This window comes from Macrotis lagotis, chromosome 1, assembly GCF_037893015.1.
Source record: "Macrotis lagotis isolate mMagLag1 chromosome 1, bilby.v1.9.chrom.fasta, whole genome shotgun sequence".
NCBI lineage: Eukaryota > Metazoa > Chordata > Mammalia > Peramelemorphia > Peramelidae > Macrotis > Macrotis lagotis.
In genome coordinates this window covers 908,521,965-908,547,522 of record NC_133658.1, presented here as the reverse complement: position 1 = coordinate 908,547,522, position 25,558 = coordinate 908,521,965, and the positions used below count along the sequence as shown (strand labels likewise).

Genomic DNA, 25,558 nt, shown 5'->3' with positions numbered 1-25,558 from the left:
CTAAGTTGAGATTTCTGTGCTTATTTAAGACTTACTATCTATGGATCACTTTAAGTCTTGTTGCTGCCCTTTGTCAAGGTGAATCAGCATCAAAGCAAACTGCATTAGAAAATGGAAAACTTGATATTCCATTATGGTGATTCAGTTTCCTGCCTTTAAATTGGAGCATTTAAAGCCAAGTCACAGTAGCTAAAAATTATCACTGAAAGTCAGTGCTGCTTGTTTCCACTATGCTTGCTCACAAAAAAAGCTAGATGTGTGTTTGGTTGTTGGTTTGGGGGTTTTTTTCCCTTCCCTGCCAAATGTTTGAGGTTACTCTGAATACTTTAAAAGGATCATACTGCTCTATTTTGTGAATTTTAATGTGTAATTTTACAGAGTGGCTCATTAAGTTACTGAATAGAACAATAAGGAAAAGAATTATTGTAGTCAAGAGCCACTATATACACAATGTTAATATCCTTTGGATTTCTTAGATGAATGAAATATTTGTTAAGACTTGTACACAGGGGCGGCTGGGTGGTACAGTGGATAGAGCACCGGCCTTGGAGTCGGGAGTACCTGGGTTCAAATCCGACCTCAGACACTTAATAACTACCTAGCCGTGTGGCCTTGGGCAACCCACTTAACTCCATTGCCTTGAAAAATCTTAAAAAAAAAAAAAGACTTGTACACAGTGCCTGGTGCATAATAGAGACTTAAAAAAAATAGAGGTTCCTTTGCTCCCTCATTTCCACCCCTCCCTCCCTTCTTCCCTTCCTTAACTTCCAAAACAACAATTTACTAACTTTTTAACTTTTTTCTTTCCTAACCTCAACTCTCCCTCCCTCCCATTTGTTCACTACAAATTATTTCTAAGAGCCTTTTTTCCTTTAAAAGTCTTGTCTTTAAACTTTAGGATGAGTAGATTTTTTTTTCCCATGACTTTTGAGTTGAGCAGGACTGGAGGTCAACTCCTAGCTATTAACCTAACTTCTTCATTTTGTAGATAAGCAAACTGTAATTCAGAGAGATTAAGTAGGTATAAACAAATTATTAGTTAACAAATTATTAGTTAATATTTCTTTAGAAACCCTAATCTAGAGAAAATAAGATGGGAATGTTCTCTATCAAGTTCATTTATGACTTTGCTCCTGATAATATTGATTGACTGATGGCTAGTGGAATATTTCTTAGTATGGTAAGCTCCTACTGTTTGTTGAAGAATAGTTAATACGTAGTCAGTTATTTGAATTCTTTAAGTATTCAATACTAGAAAAAACAAATGGAATGTAAAAATTTTAAAATATTTTAGTTGCATAATATTTTAAAAGTCATAGGCCAGTACATATTCAATTGTTCTCTGGTTTGACTTCTCTGACTTTTCACATATATGTTCGTATATTATGACTTATAAATTATTTATATGGCTTATCAAATGAAAGATGTTTAATAATATTTAGAATTAATAATACATCATCCTGTTTTAAAAAAAAGAAGCTGGTTTCCTATCAGAGAAATTTTGTGTTATTTTTCATATCACGCAAAGGAAATATGTCAATGCAAAGGTGAGACCCTTTGCATAAAAGGAGACAAAGTTTAAATTCTCTTTCCCATCTCCAGAATTTCTCTTCAAAGGGGATCAAAGCCAGCCCTCTCTGTAATCACGACTCACATGGCAGCCAAGATTAGACTCCTCCATGTGGGGCTGTGGACACAAGTGAAATGGAAGGAAGGAAAGATCACGTGTTCCCGGGGCAGGTGTGGAAGTCGTTAGTTGAAGAAGCTACAGGAGAAAGAGGATGATGTGTCACTGGGATGGAAAAGAACAACAATCAGAGACTTGACCTTCAGCACTCAGACAAGTGACTCAACTGTCCTCACCTGGGAGAACCAGAATCCACACAGGCCCCAAAGAGAAGGGGTCCCAGTCAGTGTGAAGGGGTCACTCAAGATGTGATTGACTGAGTCCCAGATTCCATACTGACAGAGTCCTTGGTCTTCCCTTGTGACAATAATTATAGTGAGTGTCCTGTTATCCGGGGACAGCTCTATCCTGCTGTCAGCTGAGGAGCCTTTGGGTGGGAACCACCTGAATATGCCACTTTGACTGGAAGTCTGGTATGTCAAGGTGACAGTGCCCTTCTTTTCCATCCAGACCATGCTGCCGCTGATAATGGTAGGTTTGCAGAGTGATCTGTGCAGAAAATAGATAGAAAATGACTTTTTTGGTCTTAGTCTTGCATCCAAGCATCTGGTTTGGAAGTAGCTCCAAAAGACCCCAGCAAGGTCAGAAGCCCTGGGAAATTAGGCTAAGAAGCTGAGATGTTGTCGTCATGGACAGCTCTTTCTCTGAGCCAGGTCACGGCTCCTCTAGTCCTTAGTAGAAAGTTCATCTGGAGTTGTGGTGGCTGACCAAGGCATCTCCTGGGCCCAAGCCACTGGGGCCAAACCTCTCTAAGACAAGACAGGTCGGTCCAGGGATGAGAGACTCCACTGCACGGGCTGCACCTGTAGCCAGCAGGACCTGGAAGACTTCATGCTCCTTTGTCCTGGACTCGAAGAAACCATGGCTACCTCCCCACCTTGATGAGGACCCTGTGGAGGTCTGAGAGGAATGGCTAGGAACAGGCCATGGGGGCGAGATGAGGGGGAGAGAGAAAGGTTACCATATCTCCAAAGGAAGAACAGGATTGGGAACAGATCAGTTAGGAGAGGGAGCAGGAGACCTGGGCTCCAAGTCAGGAGACTCTCCTGTCAGAATGGAAGCTCCCTGAAGGCAGGGACTATTTTGTGTTTACTTTGCATCCGCAGCCTCTAACAGAGTTACCAGTCACATAACTACTTAAGTAGTAAATAGATGAATGGATTATGAGAACACTAAGTGGCTCAGTGGATACAGCACTGGACTAAGTCAGGAACACCTGAGTTCAAATCCTACCTCAGACACTTTTAGTATCTCTCTGACCCTGAACACTGTTTAACCTCCCTCAGTTTTTTTCTGTATCATCTAAAGCCTCAGTTTCCTCATCTATAAAATGAAGGTGATAATAATAGGACCTACCTCCCAGATTGTCATGAGGCTCAAATGAGATATTTGTAAAACACTTGGAAACCTTTAAGTCTGATGTAGCCACTATCAATATTGTGATTATTACTAAATGTTTGAGGGATTATCTATGTCCTGAGGTCCTTCCTGATATTTTTATGTGCTATTTTCTAGTGGCTGAGGAATGAGGAAGAGTGAGGAATAGCTGGGTGTGAGAGCTAACCCAGCATTAACTAGTTGTATGACTTGGGCAAGCCACTTTGCCCCTCTCTGCCTCAGTTTCCTCATCTGTCAAATGGGAATCATAACACCCACAGTAACTCCATAACAAGGTCATTGGAAGGAACAATGGAGCTAGAATGATTTGTAAACCTCATGGCAGCATGCAAATGTGAGGCGGGGTGGGGGTATGTGTGGTGGAGGGGGGGGGGTTATCATTACTATCATCATTCCACTTTCTTTGTTCTCCCTACTTGAGAAAAGTATTCCCAGGTTTGATCACCATCTGAAGTGGAACATTGTGTGTCCCTGCTGCCACCTGGTGACCACAGAGATGAAGGCAGGTGCTTAGGAAATGGATGAAGAAACATTCTGGCTTAAGGTGGGGGAGCCAGAGCTCAGGAATACCCCAGGCTGTGGAGAAGGGGTGTGTATCATGTCTTTGTCAGTGGATGGGTAGATTCTGGCAGTTCTTGAAACATCTCTTTATTGTGCAATGTGAACTCTAAAACTGTATAAGAACCTTTAAAAATAGGGTTAAAATAGCAAAACAGAAAAACAGAGATTAGACATGAAGTTTTGTTCTCCAGGATTTACCAGTAAACCTATCAGTAAAGGAGCCATCTCCAAGATGGACCTGAGGGAGACACAGGCATATTTATCCAAAAACAAAGAATAGGAAAAAATCATTAACCATCCTTGGTGGCCTAAACATAGAAGTTACACAACGTGGCGACCCAAGTCCAAGAGGACTCCACAAAGAGGATCATCTCTTACCTCTTCCTGAAGTCTTCTCTTGTCTCTTCCTAGAAGAATGATCTCCATGTACCCTGGTGGTTGTCCTCCTCCATTTGTATTTTACACAGAGCATCACTTTTGGAATCTTAACTTCTAACTAGAGAGGCAAGGGAATCTGATCCAAGCCCAGTATTCTCTAAAGGGAATGAATCTTCCAGCACCACATAGTTAAGAGCAATTATTGCTTTCACAGCAATATCAATGATTCAAAATTTCACAAGAGGAAGAAACTAATTCCATATTGAATTGAGTTGATAAGCCTGTGACTACTTGCTCTCCCTCATTTTCAACTCGGTGCTTTATCTGCTTTGATACTAGATTTTCCCAGTAATACTCTCATTAAAAAAAACCCATAAAGAATTCCCAGAGGTCCCAATCTTATTTCCAATTATTAATTAAGAGGGACTATGCTCTTTGACTTTATCAGTAATGTATTAAACTGATCATTTTAGCTGACCAACTCTCCACTGATTTTATTAAATTCTTGTATATACTGTTTAAGTGACTCCTTTGGTTCTACTTACTGAGCTCTGCATCAGTTCACACAAGGCTATTCATATTTCTCAAAATTTTTCCTATCCAACAATAATATTGTCATTTGTCCAGTCATTCCCTGGTCATTATTTCACAAGACATTGTCGTTGTGGAAGGGACAGTGAACTTGGGAGAAGGGAATGCCAGAATATCACTTCTGATGCTTGCTATGTGCCTCATAAACATACTGAGATATGTCAGTGAAGTTTTGTGGGTCTCACAACCCCCTAACATTTGCCTATAAATGGATGGTAATCTTTCTCAGAGGTGGGTTATTCCCCAAGCTAAGGAAATCCCAGCTCCTTCCCATACTAGTATATTATTAAAATCTGAATTCTTTCTCCTAGAAGTGAGAAGGTAAATTTTACTAAATTAAACTTAAATCAGAGAAGGTCATTGAAAGCTTTGAATTCTGAAAAGAAAGGGAATTTCTGTGATAACAGGTAATGGACCATAGTTTTTGAATGAGGATGCCAAGAATTAACAACTTTTATCAGTGACTCCTTAAGATTGGGCAAGCTAGATGGTACAGTGGGTAGAGTGCCAGCCCTCAAATCAAAGGACTTGAGTCAAGTCCAATTACAGACACTTACTAGCTGTGTGAGCTTGGGCAAATCACTTAATCCTGATTGCCTCCCATCCAAGGCCATCTCCATTTACCCTGATTCACATCTAGCCACCAGACCCTGATGGCTCTGGAGGAGAAAGTGTGGCTGGTGACTTAGCACAACCTCCCCTCAAACTAAATTCACATACCTGATGTCATGGTCTTCTTAGAGAATAAAGGACAAAAATCAAGATTGAGATATAAAAATAACTTTTGAGATTTGTAGATTCAGGGCTGGAAGCCACCCTCAAGTTATTTAGCCCATCCCCTTCACTGCGACAGTCTTTGAACACAAATTCTTTCACCAGAAATTCAGCCTTCATTCCCTGGCACCCTGCATCCTGCTTGTCATTCATAGACTATAACCTTGGGCTAAGAAATTTGTTAAAGAAAATGACTCCAATTTCACTGTTATCTCTTTTTTTCAGAATATTTTTTATTTTAAACTAAAGAACAAAATTTTTAAAAATTGTCATGTACACATAAGAGAGGATTCAGAACATAAAGCAATAAATTTCCATTTCATAAAAAGTCTTTCTAATATATACTACACATTGTGGTTTACTTCTGTTGTCTATTGGGAACTATTTATTTTTTCCACTCCCAGGTAGGCTACAAGATTTTGGGCAACCTAATAGAATGACCTGCACAGAGGCTTAAGGTTTTGTTTATTCTTATTTATGAATATCTTAATCCCCAGCCCTCTCCGCCCCCCTTGCTAGTGTATAAATATCCTCATCTCCCTCTGCTCATAGTTGTCATCTTTATGGATCGCTTCCATCTATAGGTTTTCAGTAAATCCTAGAGAATAAAAATCCATGTCTAACCTATATTTTGTTATTTTTTTTAACCCTAAGATTTTTAAGGTTTACAGTCTTTGTGCCATGACATGGGTATATAGATTGGAATTTGAGGAGGGACAGGTCTTCATACCCCACCTTCTTTCCTTGAAAGGAAAGAAGTCTGTAACTTTGCAAATTCCAGCTCTATTCTGAATCCTTATAAGTTTTATTACAGTATAACAGACCTTGTGAACAGGTTAGAGAAATTATAAGGCAAATTGGTGACACTTTTAGTACTAATGTGTAACCTGATTGATTGGCTGCCAAAATATTATGTGTCTTTGTCTGTTCTGTATAAATGTGACTCCAAAACTTTGAATCAGGTTTGGGAAAATTCATGGATAAACTACCTTTCTGTTATTTCATTTTTAACCTAGGAAAATTATGGTCAACAGAGGCAAATGCTATCTTTTTGTTACTCATTTAATTAAATGTAACTACTTCATAACTGTGGGAAGGAATCAGTGTTTGATTTCCACAAGAATGTGAGGGGAGATTGTTAGTACATTACAAAGACTGGGATCTGCCTGTATTGGTGTCTTTGGGCAGGTATGTGAGTGTAAAGCAAAAGAACTAGCCCTGACCTGATCAAGACTTGAGATTAGATCAGGTCTGCCCTATCTAGTTCCAAGGTGACCTAGGTTCTGTGTCCTCCTTTGCACCCACTCAGGGAGGTTACTGTGCTCATCAACATAATAAGCAGGGCAGGGAAAACTATGGGGAGGGGGGTGAATGTATCAATTAGATTGTGACCCCAGCCAATGATTGGCACAAAGGGGGAGGAACAAACCTTTCAAACTGCATATAAGACTCTGAATTGTCATAATTGGGGGCCTCCTTTTATTAGGAGAGGAATGTCTTCTTTGCAAAGATGTATTGCTGAGAGCCATTTTAATCGCTCTGGAACAAGTATTAATAATGACGAGCCATTGATAACAATAACTCTACATGGTTTTTAAATTAGGAAATTCAATGGTTTTTGAGACAATTTTCTGTAAGGAAGTTTGGGTAGGCATTTACCAAAATTTCAGTCACCTGATTTGGTAATTTAAATAAATTTAATGGGTAATAAATGGGTACTGCTGTTGCTGGAGAGATTGTTGCTGCCAGTTAAGATTGAAAGTTGGTGAACGTGAATTAAATCACAACCAGCCCTGGAGTTTTGAAATCCTTGAGAATTTATAAAGAAATCCTGCCAAGTTTACAGATTAACACTTCTCCTGCAGACAGTAAGGTGCTGGAGGACAGAGGGCCTTGCGGCTTGAGAGAAATGGGGGAAGATCACAGTCATCCGTGGTGGAGAACAGACGTTTGTTTTCATTTAAAAACGACACTGCTGATCTTTGGGTACAGTCACAGAAGGTGACGTGTAATATCAGCATTAATCCTAGTCTGGAAGGCACAGAGTAGGATGAGTGAGGGCACCTTACACAGAGAGGAATGTGCGACTAGACCCCATCTGGTCTAACCAGGGGCACCCCCCCCCCCCCGCACCCCTAGCCACCTCCCAGCCACTGGCCATCCAAGCTATACTGAAGACCTTCAGGAACAGGAGCTCACCTTTTAAATAGTCCGAAGGTATTTTTTTTGGGGGGGGGGGGGGGGTTGCTAGGCAATGGGGTTAAGTGGCTTGCCCAAGGCCACACAGCTAGGTAATTATTGAGTGTCTGAGGCCGGATTTGAACTCAGGTACTCCTGACTCCAGGGCCGGTGCTCTATCCACTGTGCCACCTAGCCGCCCCTTAGTCCTCAGGTTTTAAGGAAGCCATTTTGCCTTTTATGAAATCTTTTTTAGTGATTCTGGACCATACTGTGGATCTCAGTCCTATTTCCTGACTGAATCCCCTTGTGTGGACAAGTTGCTGGAGGGGGCAGGGTTTGGGTCATATTTTTGTACCCCTAATACAAAGTAGAGGGTCTTGTACTGAGTAACTGACTGACGAAGGTGGGATGGAGGTGAATGTACCTATGTAGCCCAGGACAGCTAGAGAAGCAATGTCTGAAGGAATGAATGCAGCTGTGGACTGATGGGGGAGGGGCAGTTATGAAGGGACTGAGTGTGAGACCTTGCCCTGTTTTGATCAGCCTCAGTTTCTTCTCCAAATAAAAGAGAAGGTTCAGGCTATGGGGCCAGAGATCGGGGATTGATCTGTAGACATTCAAGGGCCATGCATCTGTGAGCCCTTATGGTAATTATCAGCTAATTTCTCTCTACTTAGTTTGTATCAATAGAGTCAGCCCCTGCTAGAAAGGGATAAAGCTTACCTTGTGAGAAGAGCTATCAGAGCAGATGTGACCTGGAGAAGCAGAAGAACTACAGTTTGAAATCAGCAGTGGGGGCAGGTGGGTGGCGCAGTGGATAGAGCACCGGTCCTGGAGTCAGGAGGACCTGAATTCAATTCTGACCTCAGACACTTAATAATTACCAAGCTGTATGACCTTGGGTAAGTCACTTAACGTCAATGCCTTGCAGAAACTAAAAGAGAGAGACGGAAAGAGAGAATTAGACTTGCCTCTCACAATTAAAAAAAAGAGAGAGAGAGCAGCAGCAGGTCTATCTTGGGCAGTGAGCAGAGAGATTCACATCACCTTCTTCCTCGTCTCTTGCCTTGTCCCAGGAGTCTCATCATCTTCCCAGGAAAAGAGAAAGTAGAAGAAGGAGAAGGTTGTGGGCCTGACTTGGCCAGCTTGGAATGAATGACTCAGCCAGCCTGTGGCTCAGGGGAGGGTCAGCATTTTTCTCTTCATGTTTACCAGGGGACACTCCCATGTCTACTCTGCAAATTACAGAGAGACCTGGGAGGAAAGACCTGGTCCTCGGAAGACAAAGGTCCCCAAAGAGGAAACAGCATAGGACAGAGGCTGGTGGAATCTTTCAAGGCAAGGGGGCCTCAGGAAACTATGGGCTGCTGAATAGTTTAGACAGTGTTTTTGCTTAATGAGTTGGATGCTGAGGACACATTCTGTCAGATGATGTTCGCTGGTCCTGAGTAACTATCAGACATGAAGTGACTGAGATCTCAATCAGAGCAACTGAGCCCCCTGAGCCAGAAGGGTCCTTGGATTCCCCTTGGATTTCATGAGTCCTCTTTGGGTCTCTAAGCTCCTTTTTCCTCTGCAGGCCTTATCCCTTAAGTACAACCATCGTACTGTTCATTTCTTCACCCCTAGGTTCTCCTACTGAGTTCATGGATGCAGTCTGCATTTATCTCGTGGGTCTCTTCCCTCACTTGGTTTCTCACTAAGTTGGAAGTAGTCATCAACCTACTGCACCTTCCATTCTTTATCTCTGCCTTCTTGGACCTGAGTTCCTTTAGTTAAGGGTCTGAGAAAAATGGTTGGGTCAAGTCCCCACCCTAATGGGAAAGTGAACATTTCCTTCCAAGAGACAATCAAGGGGGAGGGGAGGATGAAAGCCCAGAGAAGGAGACCACCCAAGGTAATGAATGCTGAAAAGTTAAAGTTTGAGAAACAGAGGTAGACCAGTCCAGAAGTGGGTAGAGAGTACAGTCGAACATCTCCTGGTCTTTCTGCTCCATTCAGAGAGACAGATAAGGAAGAAAACCAGAGGAAGCATCAACCTACCATCCAGTCAGTCTGAAGAACAAAAAATAGATGAACATCCAATGAGACAAAATCCAAGGAGGACCCCCACCACAATATCAGTGATGGCCCCTCCAGAGAGCAAGGAGTGGTTATCTTCTGCTCAGGACAGAGGAGATTAGAAGGATCTTAAGTGTTTTTGAGGGGTCTCCAATACAAAGTGCCTAGCATTTTGCAAATTCTTAAGAAATGTTTACTGATCGAAGAAGCCAACTTGGCCTTTGTTTCCAGAACTTGGACGTCCACTTTACAAGGTCACATCTTGGGATATCCGGCAAATTACAAGGGACACCTGAATATTGGTAAAGTAAAGCAACAATATATAAGTAATTGTCGAACTCAGGATTTTCTCCCCAAGTGGACCCACAGCCCTTCTCTATTTTGGCTAAAGGCTGTACCAATCTCCCAGTCACCCATCTTCAAACCTCACATCTAATCAACTGCTCTGCCATTCTCTCTAATGTTTTCATTGTTTGTGTTAACTCTACTTGGACAGGATCTCTCCCATCTCGCCCCACCCCACCTCTCAGCTTCTACTCCAGATCCCCTCAGCACTTCTCTTCCAGATTACACAGAGTTTTCCTTTATTTTATTTTATTTTGAAATTAAGAAATAAAACAAGCACTTCCATAACATCGTAGAATTGAAAATAAAAAGATGATTATACATGAAATTGTAAGTCCATTTTGGATAACTTACTATTCCTTTTAAATGTATTTTAAACTTGTCATGTAACCTTCTTTTTTTATATCTTTCCTTCCCCCATCCTAGAGATGACTACCATTAGACAAAATATGTACATAAATGAAAATCATTCTATACATACTTTTTTTTTAATCGGTTCTTTCTCTGGATACAAAAAGCATCTACTTTCATCTGTCCTTTGTAGTTCATTTGGTTATTTATAATATTCAAAGTGCTTTAGTCACTCAAAATTGTTTTTAAAATATTACTGTTAACATATACAATGTTCTCTTGGTTCTGTTCTTTTCACTCCTTGTTATTTCATACAAGTCTAGCCATGTTTTTTCTAGATCATTTGAGCTCATCATTTCTTCTCCATCACAGTAATATGCCACAACTTGTTCTATTATTCTCCAATCAATGGGAATCCTCAAAATGTTTACTTCTTTCCCACCATAGAGATCTGCTATAAATACTGGAAACATAAAGGTTCATTTTCATTTTCCCTGATCATCTTGGGAAACAGAACTAGTAGGGTGTGGGCAGTTCAATAACTCTTTGAACATAATTTCAGATTGCTCTCCAAAACGAATCCCACCAAGAGTGACTTAGTCTCTCAATTTTTCCACATCCCCTCCAACATACATTGCTTTCCCCTTCAATTGTTTTAGCCAAATCTTACAAGTGTAAAATACATCTCGAGATTGTTTTAATCGCTAATCAATAACTTAAGAGAATTCCTTTACATGATGATAAATTGTTTTGATTTCTTCAACAAGAAACTGATTGTTCATATTCTCTGACCATTTATCAACTGAGGAATGACTCTTAGAGAGTGGAAAGGGTTATCTGAGAATTTGTCAATAAAAATTATTTTCCAAATTTTCTGCTTTCCTTCTGATCTTGGCTATATTTGGTGTATTAATTGTTCTAATTAAATTCAAATCTTTTTCATTTAATGTGATTAAATTTTCCATTTTATACTTCATCCTGCTCTCTAGCCCTTGTTTATTCATAAGTTGTCCCCCTACCATAAGTCTGAAAGGGAACCTATTACCTTCAAATTTTCTTGTAATATCTGTCTTTTCAGGGCAGCTAGGTGGTGCGGTGGATAGAACACAAGCTCTGGAGTCAGAAGGACCTGAGCTCAAATCCTGCCTCAAACACTTAATAACTGCATAGCTGTGTGACCTTGGATAAGACCCTTAAGCCCACTGCCTTAAATAAATAAAATTTTAAAATATTAAACAAAATCTCTCTTTTCATCTAGGTCATGTACCCATTTTGACCCTCTCTTGGAAAATGCTTTAAAGACTGATCTTTGTCCAACTTCTGCCATATTAATTTCCATATTTCTTACCATATTTTTATTATACAAACAATGAATTCTTATCATCAAAATATGTCTTTTCACTTTTCAAATTCAAGGTTACTTTATTTATGTGCCACTATAAATGATATGTCTACTCTGTTCCACTGGTCTACTTTTCTATTTATGAGCCAGTACCAGAAAGTTTTAATTATTAGTCTCATAATCTAGTTTAAGATTTGGTATTACTAAACCACATTCCTTTACATTTTTTTATTAGTTTCTTCCTTGGATATTATTGACTTTTGTTCTTTCAAATAAATTTTGTTATTTTTTTTTCAAATTCAGTAAAATAATGTTTTGGTAATTTAACTGGAATAGAATTTAATATATATATATTTATAAAATGGTCATTTTTAATATACTTGTCCTGACTACCCATGAAAAATTAATATTTTGCTCATTATTTGAATCTGATTTTATTTATATAAAAAGGGTTTTTAAAAATAATTTATTTTGGTAGGGATACTCCCAGATATTTTATGCTGCCTAGAATTATTTTAAATGGGGTATCATTATTTCTTCTTGCAGGGTTTTGTTTTTGATATATAGGAATACTGATGACTTCTGTGGATTTACTTTATATCCTGCTACTTTGCCAAAATTATTGTTTCAGTTAATTTTTTTAAATTGAGACTTTGGGATTTTTCAAATCTATCATATCATCTGCAAAAATTATCTCATTTTTCAATGTTTGAAGAGATGTGGGAAATCTGAGACACTAATGCATTGTTGATGAGCTGTGAACTCATCTAGCCTTTCTGGAGAGCAATTTGGAATTACACACAAAGAGCAATAAAAATTTGCACACCCTTTGACCCAGCAATACCATACTGGGTCCATACACTGAAAAAAATCATGGAAAACGGTAAAAACAACACTCATACAAAAATATTCATAGCAGCCCTGTTTGTGGTGGAAAAGAATTGGAAATTTAAGTGAATGTCCATCAATTGGAGAATGGCTGAACAAACTGTGGTATATGTACAATATGGAATACTCTTGTTCTATTAGAAACCAGGAGGGATGGGAATTCAGGGAAGCCTGGAGGGATTTGCATGACCTGATGCTGAGAGAGATGAGCAGAACCAGAAGAACATCATACACCCTAACAGCAACATGGGGATGATGATCAACCTTGATGGACTCGCTCATTCCATCAGTGCAACAATCAGGGACAATTTTGGGCTATCTGCGATGGAGAATACCATCTGGATCCAGAGAAAAAACCGTGGAGTTTGAACAAAGACCAAAGACTATTACCTTTAATTTAAAAAAAAATTATCTTATGTAATTTTCCTATCTCTCTATTAAATTACTATTCCTTTTAAATGTATACTTTATTTTTCTTCCTTAAGGATATGATTTCTCTCTCATCACATTTAAGTTAGATCAATGTATACCATGGAAACAATGTAAAGACTATCAGACTGTCTTCTGTGGGGGGGGGGAAGCGAGATTAGGGGGAAAATTGTAAAATTCAAAATAAGTAAATAAATTAATTCAAAAAAAATTATCTCATTCAGAGGCAGTTAGGTGGTGCAGTGGATAGAGCACTAGCCCTGGAATGACAAAGACCTGAGTTCTTATCAGGTCTTAGCCACTTAACAAGTACCTAGCTGTAGGACCCTGGGTTAGTCATTTAACCCTCCTGCCTTGCAAAAAAATAAATAAAAATTTTATTATTTTCTATTTTGATTCCATCTATTTCTTTTCCTTCTCTTATTTACATTGTGAGGATTTCAAATGCTAAATTGAATAATATTGGTGATAACAGGCATCTTTATTTCACACTGGGAAGGCTTCAAGCTTATCCTCATTACAAATAATGCTTTCTGACAGTTTGAGATAAATTATTTTCATCAATTTAAGGAAAAAATCCATTTATACTATTAAGTATTTTTTTATAGAACTGAGTGTTGTACTCTATCAAAACCTTTTTCTGCATCCATTGAAATAATCATGATATTTTTTACTTCTATTATTGATACAATCAAATATATTATGTTTTCCTTATGCTAAACCATCCCTGAATGACTGTTACAAATCCTACTAGGTGCTATATGACTGTAATCTTTTAGTTAGTACTTTATTCAGGATTTTGGCATTCATATTCATGAATATTATTAGTCTATAATTTTATTTCTTTTCTTCTTCCTGGTTTAGGTACCAGTATCATTGGTGGTTCATGAAAGTAATTCATCTATGGTCTGTTCAATTTTGTTTCCTAAAACCACTGAAGAGGAGGATTAACATCTGCCACAGGATGGGCACAGCTTTGGTCAAGGATATAATCTCCCTTCCTCTGGGCAAGAGGAATTTAGCATTAAGAGTCTATGATTTTCCATCTTTTCTTCCAAGGACCTTCTTGAATATGATTTTTACTGCATTGTGAGCAGTATAACATGTATTAAATACTTTTGTTTTCTGCAATTTGGGGCCAAATTTTTACCTCTAATTTATAGTCAATTTTTGTAAAAATGCTCCATATACCTGGGAAATATGTTTCTTGTCCATTCCTATTAAAAATCCCCAGAGGTCTATCATGTTAGACAGAGTCACTCACAGTTCACAGCCAGTTAGGGAGCACATATATTGATTGACAAGTGAGCTAATAGGCCAGTGGACTGAGGCAGAGCTGAGAATTAGACCCAACCACCTCATGCTGAAGCGAATTTAAATTTTATGTGCAAAAGAACCTGGTTTCATACCAGGTGAATTTCCATGTTAGTTTTCATGCCATAAAGAGGAAATATAACAGTACAAAGGTGACTCCCTTTACATAGGAGACAAATTCTCCTTCCCATCTCCAAAATTTCCCTTCAAAGGGCATCAGAGCCAGCCCTCTCTAGTCATGACTCGCATGGAAACCAAGACGAGTAGCCTCCATGTGGGGCCGTGGACACAAGTGAAATGTTAGGAAGGAAAGACCAGGTGTTCCCGGGGCAGGTGTGGAAGTTGTTAGGTGAAGAAGCTACAGGAGAAAGAGGATGATGTGTCACTGGGATGGAAAAGAACAACAATCAGAGACTTGACCTTCAGCACTCAGACAAGTGACTCAACTGTCCTCACCTGGGAGAACCAGAATCCACACAGGCCCCAAGGAGAAGGAGAAATACTCACGGGCCACATTCAGTGTGAATGGGTCACTCGAGATGGGACTGACTGGGTTCCAGATTCCACACTGATGGGGTCCTTGGTCTTCCCTTATGACGTTCTGGATAGTGAGTGTCCTTTTATCTGGGGCCAGCTCTGTCCTGTCACCTGCTGACACGACTATGCCACCTGGACTGGAAGTCTGGCACCTCGAGGTCACACTGTCCTTGTTCTCCATTGGGGCCATGTTGCTGCTGCTCCTGGTAGGTTTGTAGAGTGGATCTGTGTAGAAAACAGAGAGAAAATGACATTTTGGTTTTAGCCTTGTGTCCAAGCATCTGGTTTGGAAGCTCTGAGAGACCCCAGCAAGGTCAGAAGCCCTGGGAAATTAAGCTAAGAAGTTGAGATGTTGTCATGGACAGCTCTTTCTCTGAGCCACGTCACGATTCCTCCAGTCCTTAGGATAAAGTTCATCTGGAGGTGTGGTGACTGACTAACACATCTCCTGGGCCCAAGCCCCTGAGGCCAAACCTCTTCAAGACAAGGAAAGCTGGTCCAGAGAGGAGAGACTCCACTGCACAGCTGCACCTGTGGCCTCTGTAGCCAACAGGACTTGAGAGAGATCATGCTCCCTCGTCCTGGACTTGAAGAAGCCAAGGCCACCTCCCCACCTTGATGAGGACACTGGGGGAGGTCTGAGAGGAATGGCTGGGATCAGAGCGGGCCCAGTAGTGAGAGAGGAAAGGTTACCTTACCTGCAAAGGAAGAACAAGGTTGGGAACAGATCAGTTAGTAGAGGGAGCAGGAGACCTGGGCTGGGAGTCATGATACCTGCGTTAACTCAGCCAACAATGCCCTCCTTGTGCCCAGGGTGGTCTTGCCCATGGGACAAACCATACACACTTACAAAGAAACTCTGGATTCCCTTCCTTGGGGTTCCCCTAAACTTAGAAGTTTCCTCTCTTAAACATGAGACCTGTTGTTACATAGGAAGGTGAACCAAGGGCTATAATGTCCCCTGATCCTTCACAGCCTTAAGAAGGTCCCGATCCTGGCCTTTCCTTATCCCTGTGTTCTCAAGGTTGGCAAATCAGCCTTCCCAGGAGAAAGGAGAGTGTCCTAGAGGAATTTCTGGGGCACATTCAGTAGGATCCCAGTCATCCATTCCCAGCTGTCTAAGATTTAGTTTCCAACAATGAATAACTTGGAAATATGTCACTTTTTCTGACCTTTCTTTCTCATTTTGTCAGTTCCCACTCCCTCCCTTAGTCCCTCTTAAGAAGTTCACAGGGAGAATGTGCTGATTTCTAAAAGAGAAGCTGAGGGCACCTTGTATGCAGTCCAATAAGGCCAAGTGGGACTGGCCGAGAACTGGGCAGGGCTGACGTCCACTAGCCATGTCTGAGGCGTGGGGAGGACATGAGGGCAGTGAGCAGGTGCCTGGGACTTGCTGAAAGGTACCCTGGCAGGCCTTGTGGGTTTTATGCCTGGCATGGCAGAGTGACTAGTGTTGAAATCAGTCAGAAAGACCTGAGTGCAAATCATTCCTCAGTTTCCTCACCTGTAAAATGGGACTAATAGTTGCCACCTCACAGTTGATGGGAGGAACTAGAGCATCTATATAAAGCTCTTTGTCAAACGCCAGGCCTTGCATAGACAGGAGGCATTAAATGGGAGAGGCGCATGGCAGGGTTGTAAAGTGATGCCTCCTGCCCTGGTATCCAAGCAACTATGACAAGAGCTAAGGAAAATGGATCAGGGAGAGGAGGAGCAGCACCCAAGTCCCCTGGAGACAAGACAGTGCCCACTACACACTGCAGGTCAGTGGAAAGAGTGCTGAATTTAGCTTCTTTCTACATGACCTTGGCCAAGTCTCTTCCCCTTTTAGGTTTCAGTCTCTTCTTCTGTAAAAGGTGAGGGTGGCATTATCCTCCCCATGTGACCTTTTCCAAGGCTCAAAGAGTCCATCATCCCTCATGGCCAGGTATTTCTTTCTTTCTTTGTGCCGCTCCAGCCCACACCATCTTAATTCTCTGTGGAAGGAGTGAGGTCACTCCTCTGCTCAAGGATCTTCAGGGGCTCACTATTACCTTCCATCTCAGGGTCAAAGTCCCTTAACTGATGTTCAGGCCCCTGCCCTCCCTTCAGTCTTTTCTCATCCCTCTCCTCTGCCCCATTATATCCTTTGACCAAACTCAATGACTATCTGCCTACAAGTGTACCCCAAGTTCTGGCACCTCCAAGCCTTGGATCACAGTTCACAGGGTTGGAAGACATCAGTCTTAGAGCTGGCAGGGACCCCAGGGATTATCAGGGCTGCTGACTCTTCACCTTCTCTGTCTCATGGGTCTCTTGGGCAATCATTCTAAGCCTATGCATCCATCTCAGAGTCCTGGCTTTAAACTCACAGAATGAAATAGGATAATACAGAAAACCAAACGTTAGTGGAGAGAAAGATGTCATTTTTCTCACTCACATTTATGGACCCCCTGAAATCTAAGAAACCCTGATCTAGGTCAGGCCCTCAATGAAAGAAGAGAAACCCAAGGCCCCGTGTGGTGACTTGTCTGTGAGCAAACACCACAAATAGCAGAGCTGAATTTGAACCCTGGCCCCTGATTCCCCTTAAGAAGTTGCTCAAGCCTCAGACCTCCAGAGTCCAGTCCATGGATCCAATGTCAGAGAAAGGACTTGATCTCATGCCTCCCTACTGTCCTTGCCCTAAACCACAACCTTGTTTCTTGCAAAGGAAGAAATGAAAGAAATCTGCATTCAAAAAAAAAAAGTCCTAGAAATTTTGAAGGGTGACAGTGCCGTCAGGTCCCCCTGTAACTCTTGCTGAACTAGCTTGTTGTCTCTGAGGCTCCTTCCAGTTTTGGGACAAAAACTGACCAAAGCACCAGCTCTGACCCTTCCAAGGGAAGTTCCATGTTAGAGAAGAGAAGAAACAATAGATGATGGTCTGAGACTCTGCCTATTATGGGCACTCTCTGCCCTGTTGACCCAGAAGAGAGAGCATGGCCAACAAGATGCCCAGACCATGGGAAGAGAGGAGGCCAGGGCAAGGAGCCAGCTCCTCATGGGTCAGGAGGCATACAGAGCCAACAGCAGCAGAACCAAACCCCAGAAGTCACCACCCCATTAGGAGCCTCTCTGGTCTCTGGGCATCACTGCAGAAACACTGGGGCATTGTCACAGAAATCCTCTTCCTGCCAGGCTCGGCTCACTTCCACCTCCCCCCAGGAAGGATTTGCTCGTGTCCCCTGGGTCCAAATGATCTCAGAGCCCTTTGTCCCAGGTCCCACAGTCCCTACACTAGCTGCCCACTTTCTTTATTGAACTGGGCAGAGCAGGAAGAGCTGACGGAGCATCCAAGGTGTAGTGATGTTTCCCATCTCTATGACACTTGAAAGGTCTTTCCTCAGGTCAGCCAGAGAAGCAGGGAGTGCTGGGAGCTGTATACCCCTCCTCCCATTTTACAGATGAGGCCAAGGAGAGTCATGGAGCTGAGGTGACTCTCCTGAGATCCCACAATAAATGTGATCCCACCTCTAGAGTTCTCTCTTCTCTCTTTGGCCTCACCCCTCTACAGAAGCAGGGAGCCCTGGGGGAGCCCAGCTCCCCTTGTGTGTGTGGGAAAGGTCTGATCTGCTGCCTCCAGCCCTGACTCTTCACGGGGAACTGAGGCCGTCTTGGCCTCACCCAAGTTCTTTATCTCAGTTTCTCTCCCTGGATCTTCTTGGGTCCCTTTCTTCCCAGACTCTTCAGTGGCTGAACCTCCCTCTCAGGTCCCAACTGCTACAGCATCTTGTGTTGAGGATGGGGATATGGCCCCCAGCCTAGGATCCCGTCTTCCTGCCCCATCAGAGCCCTTCTCTTTCCTCAAGGTGCCCCTTAAACAGGACCTTCCTGATGCCAACACTGCTGGTGCCCCCTGCCTGGTGCCCTTCTAACAAGGAGGAGTCAAGAGGCTCTGGGTTCTAGTTCTGCCTCAGATACAAAGCAGCGGCTTAATAATGGGCAAGCCCTCCCACCCCTTGAGGCTGAAGAGGACCCTCTAAGAGCAGATTTTCCAGGCCAGGTTCCATCCTGCACTGGTGAAGAGATCACCTCCCCAAAGAATTCCCTCTACCCAGGAAATTGGCAGTCTGGAACTGATTCCTAGTCTCCTCTTATTTATATGTTTATTCAATAGATTCCTTAAGATTAGAAGCTCATTTTTTTCTTTGTCTTTTCTGTCCAATCCTCAGCCCATTGCCTATCCATGGAGCAGATGCCTCATAAATGACCAACAGATTGAGAATTCCTAGGCCCTTCTTCCCACACTATCCTCTGCCCAGGACAGACAAACAGACATGATGACCACCAGGGTCCTCCCCTAATGCTGGCTCCTGCCTCTCACGCTGTAGCCACTGAATGGCCCCTGTCCCCGACTGATGACGGAAGTAACCCTCCACATGTCTGGGACTGTGACCCCTTCCCTTTCCCACAGTCTCAGAGCTAGAAGTCCCCCAGAGGCCTCTAGGTGTCTTGTCCAAGGAGGGTCTGATGAGGCATCTCTAGTCAAACATTCCTAACAAATGGTCATCTGGATTCCCCAGCTGGGAATGTCAGTCTCTCCTGAAGTCCCCCCCTCTAGGCTTAGAGAGCACCTAGGGTGGTCAGTGGATGAAGTGTTGGACATAAGGCTCAGGAAGGCCTGGAATCAAATTCTGCTCCAGTGACCAACTAGCTTAATCTCTGTCTTTGTCCTCATTTATAAAAAAAATTAGCACCTAGATCACAGACTCTTGGGGAGAATCAAAAAAAATCTAATACCTAAAGGCTGTTGTCCACCTTCAAGCACTATATAAAAATTCTGTAACCTGTTCCCCAACTATAAAGCTTGGGAAAGCTATCCCAAACTACCTGGTTGGTCCCCTGTGCACTGAATTTGTTCTCTCCTCATCCAGCTGAGACCCCCTGTTCCAATCTGTCTCTTCAGAGAAGCCTGGGTCCCACCCTCTTGGCCTTTCCTCTAGAAAATAGAGTCAATATGGGGGTCTTCCTTCTGGGGTTCCTCTCCCCATAAGGGAAGCCCCAGGATGAACAGGTGCCCAGTCAGCCAGGTTTCTGGCTCTTGGAGAGTGGGCACTCTGGACCTGAGCTCTGTTGGGCCCAGCTGGCACAGGAATGTCAGTGACTGTCCATCCCACCCTCCCAACAATGCTCCCCCTTGCCTCTTGGGCTTTTGAGTATCTTAGGGCAGGTGAACTTCAGAAAGAGGCTCTAACCTCGGACACAAGTGGAGGGTCCAGGTGCCATTCTGAGCTCTCAGGGGCCCTCCAAGTTTCATACCACGTCCAGGGAAAGCTGGAGGAACAAGGAAGTTATCCCCCAATACTGACTGCCTAGAGCCTCAGATGCTGAGGCTCTCCTTTGCTCTCTGTGACCCATGGCCAGGGTGGTCTGAGTTTGGGGGTTCTCACCTCTTTGGTCTACTCATTGTAAGGGAGTATCATGTTCTGCATTCTCCCTGCTCCCTGAGGAAAGAACTTAGGAGAAGCCTCTCACTCCAGACAAAGTTAGGGCACTGGGGTGACCTCCTGAGCCAGGGATGGGCATCACTTACCATATACTGATAAATGTCCTCCAGCTGTTAGCACCTCACTGCTTGTGATATCAATCTGTATGACGTAGTCGTTCCTGTAGTCACAGATGTTGCTGAGGGTGAGGTTGGGGATGAGCATGGAGCCATTGGAGAACACCCTCTCCCGGATATCTGCAGGGGTCTGCACTGCAGAAGGAACACTGTAGACAGTGATCTGGTTGAGGGTTACTGAGGATGTTCTGTACCAAACATAGCTGAGGGTCTGCCCTGAGAAACCCTAGATGTCCAAGCTGATGTTGCTGCCTGCCCACAGGGCCATAGTGTGGGCTTGGCACAACACTGAGAGGAACATATGGACCAAATATCGACCGGATGTAGCAGCTTATGATGGAGGCTGGAGGGAGGGAAGGAGGCAGAGGTCAGCAGGGTCCCCTGTCCCTCCTGAAAACCCCAAGTCTCTGAGTCATTCCCAAGATCTGGTTGTGGGCAACTAAGCCCGCCCTGCTGGGGGCTCACTAGGGTGTGTCTGAAGGGGATTCATGTATCTACAGATCAACCTGTCCCAGTCTCTGCAGAGGATCTGAGAGCTTGGTCTGGAACACGTTTTAACTTCCCTCTATAGACTTGATTCAGAAAGACCCTGCCAGTGTGAAAGGCCAGACACTGAAGGGAGAAAGGAATTCAGAAAATGTGGTGGTTGAGGAGAGAAATCAGAACTTACACCCAGATAGGACCTGATCCCTGAATCAAATGCCCTCAACGTACAATTAAGAAATTTGTGTCCCAGATAAAGAAATGTATGCAACTGAGAAATAGGAGAGGCACCATTTGAATCCAGATCTTCTGACCCAAACCCAGGGAAGGCTTTCCTCACTAAACCCTGGGTGCATTTTTAGGTTGACAGAGCTGGGCTCCCAAATTGCCCTGGAAAGAAGATGGTGATCCGGGTAAATATGAGCAAAGAGGGATAAGTGAAAGCAATGCAGCCAAGATGAGAAGGAACGCGGAAAACTGGGAAACATCTTTATAGCCAGGGCCTCTGCTAAAGGTCTCATTTCTAAAATATAGAGTGAACTGAGTAACTGATAGGAATACAAATCATTCTCCAATTGATAAATGATCAAAGGATATAACAGGCAGTTTTGAGATGAAGAAATGAAAGTTATTTATAGTCATATGAAAGCATTCCCCAAATCACTATTGATCAGAGAAATGAAAATTAAAACCACCATTATATTGAGGGAATACCCATCAATTAAAGACTGGTTAAATAAACTTAGGTACATGAATGTAATGCAATACTCTTTATTTTATACAAAATCATAAGCAGATCTATAGTTGTATGAAAAATTACTCTAAATCATCGACTAGAGAAATGCAAATTAAAACATCTCTGAGTTACCACCTCTCAGATCGGCCAATAGGACTAGAAAGGACAATGATTAATGTTGGAGGGGATGTGGGAAAACCAGGACACAAAATGCATTGCTGGTGGAGTTGTGAACTGATCCAACCTTTCTGGGGAGCAATAAAAATGTGCATATCCTTTGATCCAGTAATACCACTACTGGGTCTGTATCCTAAAGAGACCATGAAAAAGGTTAAAAATCTAACATTCACAAAAATATTCATAGCAGCTCTGTTTGTAGTGGCAAAGAACTGGAAACTGAGGGGATACCCTTCAATTAGGGAACAACTGAACCAAAAAGTGGTCTATGTGTGTGATGGAAAACTATTGTTCTATGAGAAATCAGGAAGAACAGGACTTTAGAAAAGTCTGGAAGGACTTGCATGAACTGATGTGAAGGGAAATGAGCAGAACCAGAAGAACATTCTACACACTAAAATCGCATTGGGTGATGGTCAACCATGATGGACTTAATCATTTCAGCAGTAAAATAATTAAAGACAATTTAAAAAGACTTGTGATGGAAAATACCGTCCTTATTCAGAAAAGGAACTGGGGAGTTTAAATGAAGATAGTTTATTATCTTCGATTTTTAAAAGTTCTGTTATGTCTCATATCACTTTTTTCTCTCTTTTCTTTCTTCAGTTTGGATCTGATTCTTCTCTCAGGACATGTTCCATATCACTCTATGTTTAATGCAGTTATAAATATAGAGCTTTTATCACATGGCTTGTATCCGGGGTGGGGAGAAGGGAGGGAGGGGGAAAAAAATGTGAAAATCAAAACCTTGCAAAAAAATGGAAAAAAACTACATTGCTTGTAGTTTGAAAAAAACAAATAAATAAAATATTTGAATTAAAAAAAAATCCTAAACAGAGAGACTTCAGAAAAGACAGGAAGGACTTACCGAAAACGAGCCCATTCCGGAGAATAGGGTGGGATGGATTATTTATCCTGGCTGCAGCTCCCCTCAGCAGTTCGGTAATCAAAAATCATCCTGGGGGCTCTGGGATGGAAAAGGACCCCGATATCCAGAGTAAAATCCAGGGAGTCTGAAGGCGCAGCAGAGCGCATTACGTTCATTTGGTTAACATTGCTTTTTTTTCTGATGGTTCCCCGCGGTCCGGTGTCAGGTGCCCCGCCCCCTCCGGGAGGCCCCGCCCACTGCCTCATTCTCCAATCCTTTTCCCCGTGGGGGGGGCTCGCAGACCACGCATGCGTGGAGCGCCGCTCCCAGCCCCGGGCTGGCGTCCTACGGCACCCGGAAGAGCCGAGGCTGGGGGCGGGGCGGCGGCGCGGCGGCCCCTCCCAGCCCCACCGAGGTCAGAGGTCGCGCTCTACGGCGGGCGGCCTCTGCTTCTCTCGTGCGGCCAGGTCGTTTGGTTTCCTACTTTACTCCCTTATTCTGATTCCCCGCCCCGCGCCTGCGCAGCCGCGGTGACTGCTGCCCTGGGGGCGGGGACTTCCCGGCTGCGCAGCCGCGGTGACTGCTAGCCTGGGGGCGGGCACTTCCCGGCTGCGCAGCCGCGGTGACTGCTAGCCTGGGGGCGGGGACTCCCCAAAGGAAGGCGGGGTCGGAAAAGCTTGTTTTTATGGCCCCCCTCCAAGGGGGCTCCCCGGAAAGCGGAGGGGCACACTGGGGGGACCCTTTGAGCTTTGACAGTAGCGCGTTTTCGCGGCCTTCCAGCTGCGCCCGATGAGAGGAGGCGTCTCGGGAGACTGGGGAGTGGGGCCAAGAAGCCCCCCATCGTCCTTGTAGAAAGGGGGGCAGCTAGGGGCCCGGTCGGTAGAGCGCCGGCCCCGGAGTCGGGAGGGCCTGGGTTCCAGCCCGGCCTCGGACACTGAGTAGTTCCCTAGCTGCGTGGCCTTGGGCGAGCCGCCCACCCCCACGGCCTTGCAGAGGCCCGGCCGGCCCGGGAGACCCCCTGCCCAAGGCCGCCGGCGGCTCCTTCTGCTCCACTCGTCCGTCTGCGTCTCGCTCCGGTCAGGACCGGCCTGGGTGACTTCCGAGGTCTCCCCCAACTCTGATTCTCTGCTTCTGGGGAGCAGGGAGGTGCGGCCCCCCGAGCAAGCCCCAGTGGCCGGGCAAGACAAGACGGGTTGGGGGTGGCCGCCTTCAGCCCCCCCAGGGACCTCGGCACCGGTGTGATGTCTGGACTGCCCAAGGCCCCGGGGGCGCCCCCAGCCCTGCTTGGTGGGCCCAAGCCTTGGGGAAGCAGCGTCAAGCTCACGGCCGGGCCTGGCTCCAGCCCCAAGTCCGGCTGTGCTGCCTGGCCGAGTTGGGGGCCGGACTTCAGTTAGAGGAAGGCCAGCGTCTGAGGAGGGAAGGAGGGGGGCTTCTGAGATACGCTCACCTGTCCCTGTCACCTGTTGATAAGAGAGGGGAGGGCTCAAGCTGGGCAGCCTCGGAGAGCTGAAGCTCTTCCCCTGCCCTGAGGTTGGTCCAGATGTGGTAGAACTGGGCTGGGAGTTGGAAACCTTGGTTATTTCATCATGATCATCATTCACATCAGTGATGGTTGAGGACGGAGCCCCGGGAGATGCCTGAACCACAGTGTTCACAGAGGCATGAGGTCCATCACCAGCCTGCAAGGCACAGACTGTGGGGACCAGTGGGGGCACATTACACAGAGGAGGAGGGCATCGCCCCCTCGGACACTAACAACTCTTGGAATCTATGAACCAGACTGTCCAGGCCCCATCTGATCTAAGTTGTGGCCCTCCCCTCCCACTATAAGCCATGTCCTTGCCAGTGGTCATCCATGCTACACCTGAAGACCTTCAGTAACAGGGGGGCTCACCACCCCTGAGGGAGCCACTCACCTTTTGAGTAGTTCTCTGGTTTTATAGGAGACACTTTGCCTTTTATGAAATCTTTTTTTAGTGATTCAGAATCATACTCTAGGTCTCAGTGCTATTTACTGACTGAATCCTCGTTTGGATGTGATGCTGGAAGACACAGGGTCTGGGTCACATTTTTGTATCCCTAATACAGAGCAGAGGGTCTTGTACTGAGTAACTGGGTGATAAAGGTGTAATGGAGGTGAATACACCTGGGGCCCGAGTCAGCTGGAGAAGCAGCTTCTGAGGAAATGAATGCAGGTGTGGACAGATAAGAAGGCCAGTGAGTGGGGAGGGAAAGTCATGAAGGGCCTGGGTGTGGGACTTTGCCCTGCTTCTTCTCACCCTCAGTTTCCTCACCAGCCAACTGAGGGATTACCTTGTAGGCTTTAGAATGCAATGTGACTGTAAACTCTTAAGTTATCACCTAATTTCTGCCTACCCTGATTGTTACAATAGTCATCCCCTAGTGGGAAAGATAATAAAGTTTACCTCATTAGAGGAGTTGTCAAAGTAGATCTGATCTGGGGAAGCAGAGGGACAAGAGTTAGAAATCAGCAGCAGGTCTGTCCTGGGCAGGGAGCAGAGGGATTTCACCTTATTCCTCATCTCTTGCCCTGGTCTAGGAGTCTCACCTTCTTCCCTGGAAAGAAAAAGTGAGAGAAGGAGAAAGCTGTGGGAGAGACCTGGAGATGGCAGTGTGATCACCAACCTCAGGAGGAACGGCCTCCTCTGTAGTCAGAGTCCTGGACCAGCAGCCTTGGTCTCAGAGGCATGAGAGGTGCCAGGTTCCTATTGCAGATTCCTCCACTTCATAAAAGTCTGAATGTGATTCTGATTCCTCAGTAGCAATTTCCAGTTAAGAGATGGAACTGGAGAAACCCAGATCACCCATAGGAAAGCTATCATCTTATATACAGTGCCATGAAGAAGGGAGAG

General features: G+C 44.2%; 1 protein-coding gene across 5 annotated transcripts; it reads right to left on the bottom strand.

Moving 5' to 3' along the window:
• Positions 1 to 757: 757 nt before the first annotated feature.
• LOC141509686 (cell adhesion molecule CEACAM8-like) lies at positions 758 to 22,906 on the bottom strand. 5 transcript variants are annotated; one of them, XR_012474693.1, is made up of 5 exons: positions 22,686 to 22,906; positions 20,392 to 20,551; positions 14,808 to 15,062; positions 9,614 to 9,923; positions 758 to 8,504 (listed from the first exon to the last, which is right to left on the bottom strand). XR_012474693.1 is itself a non-coding variant. In XM_074219415.1 (4 exons), the coding sequence occupies exons 2-4, from the start codon at positions 20,507 to 20,509 to the stop codon at positions 9,814 to 9,816; spliced, it is 483 nt and encodes a 160-aa protein (XP_074075516.1). In that variant the 5' UTR covers positions 20,510 to 20,764; positions 22,686 to 22,906; the 3' UTR covers positions 758 to 9,813. The 5 variants fall into 5 exon arrangements, 4 of the variants coding, with proteins under 4 accessions (XP_074075516.1, XP_074075518.1, XP_074075517.1 ...); XM_074219415.1 differs by having other exon boundaries at positions 758 to 9,923; positions 20,392 to 20,764; XM_074219417.1 differs by having other exon boundaries at positions 758 to 9,923; positions 20,392 to 20,570.
• Positions 22,907 to 25,558: the final 2,652 nt, after the last annotated feature.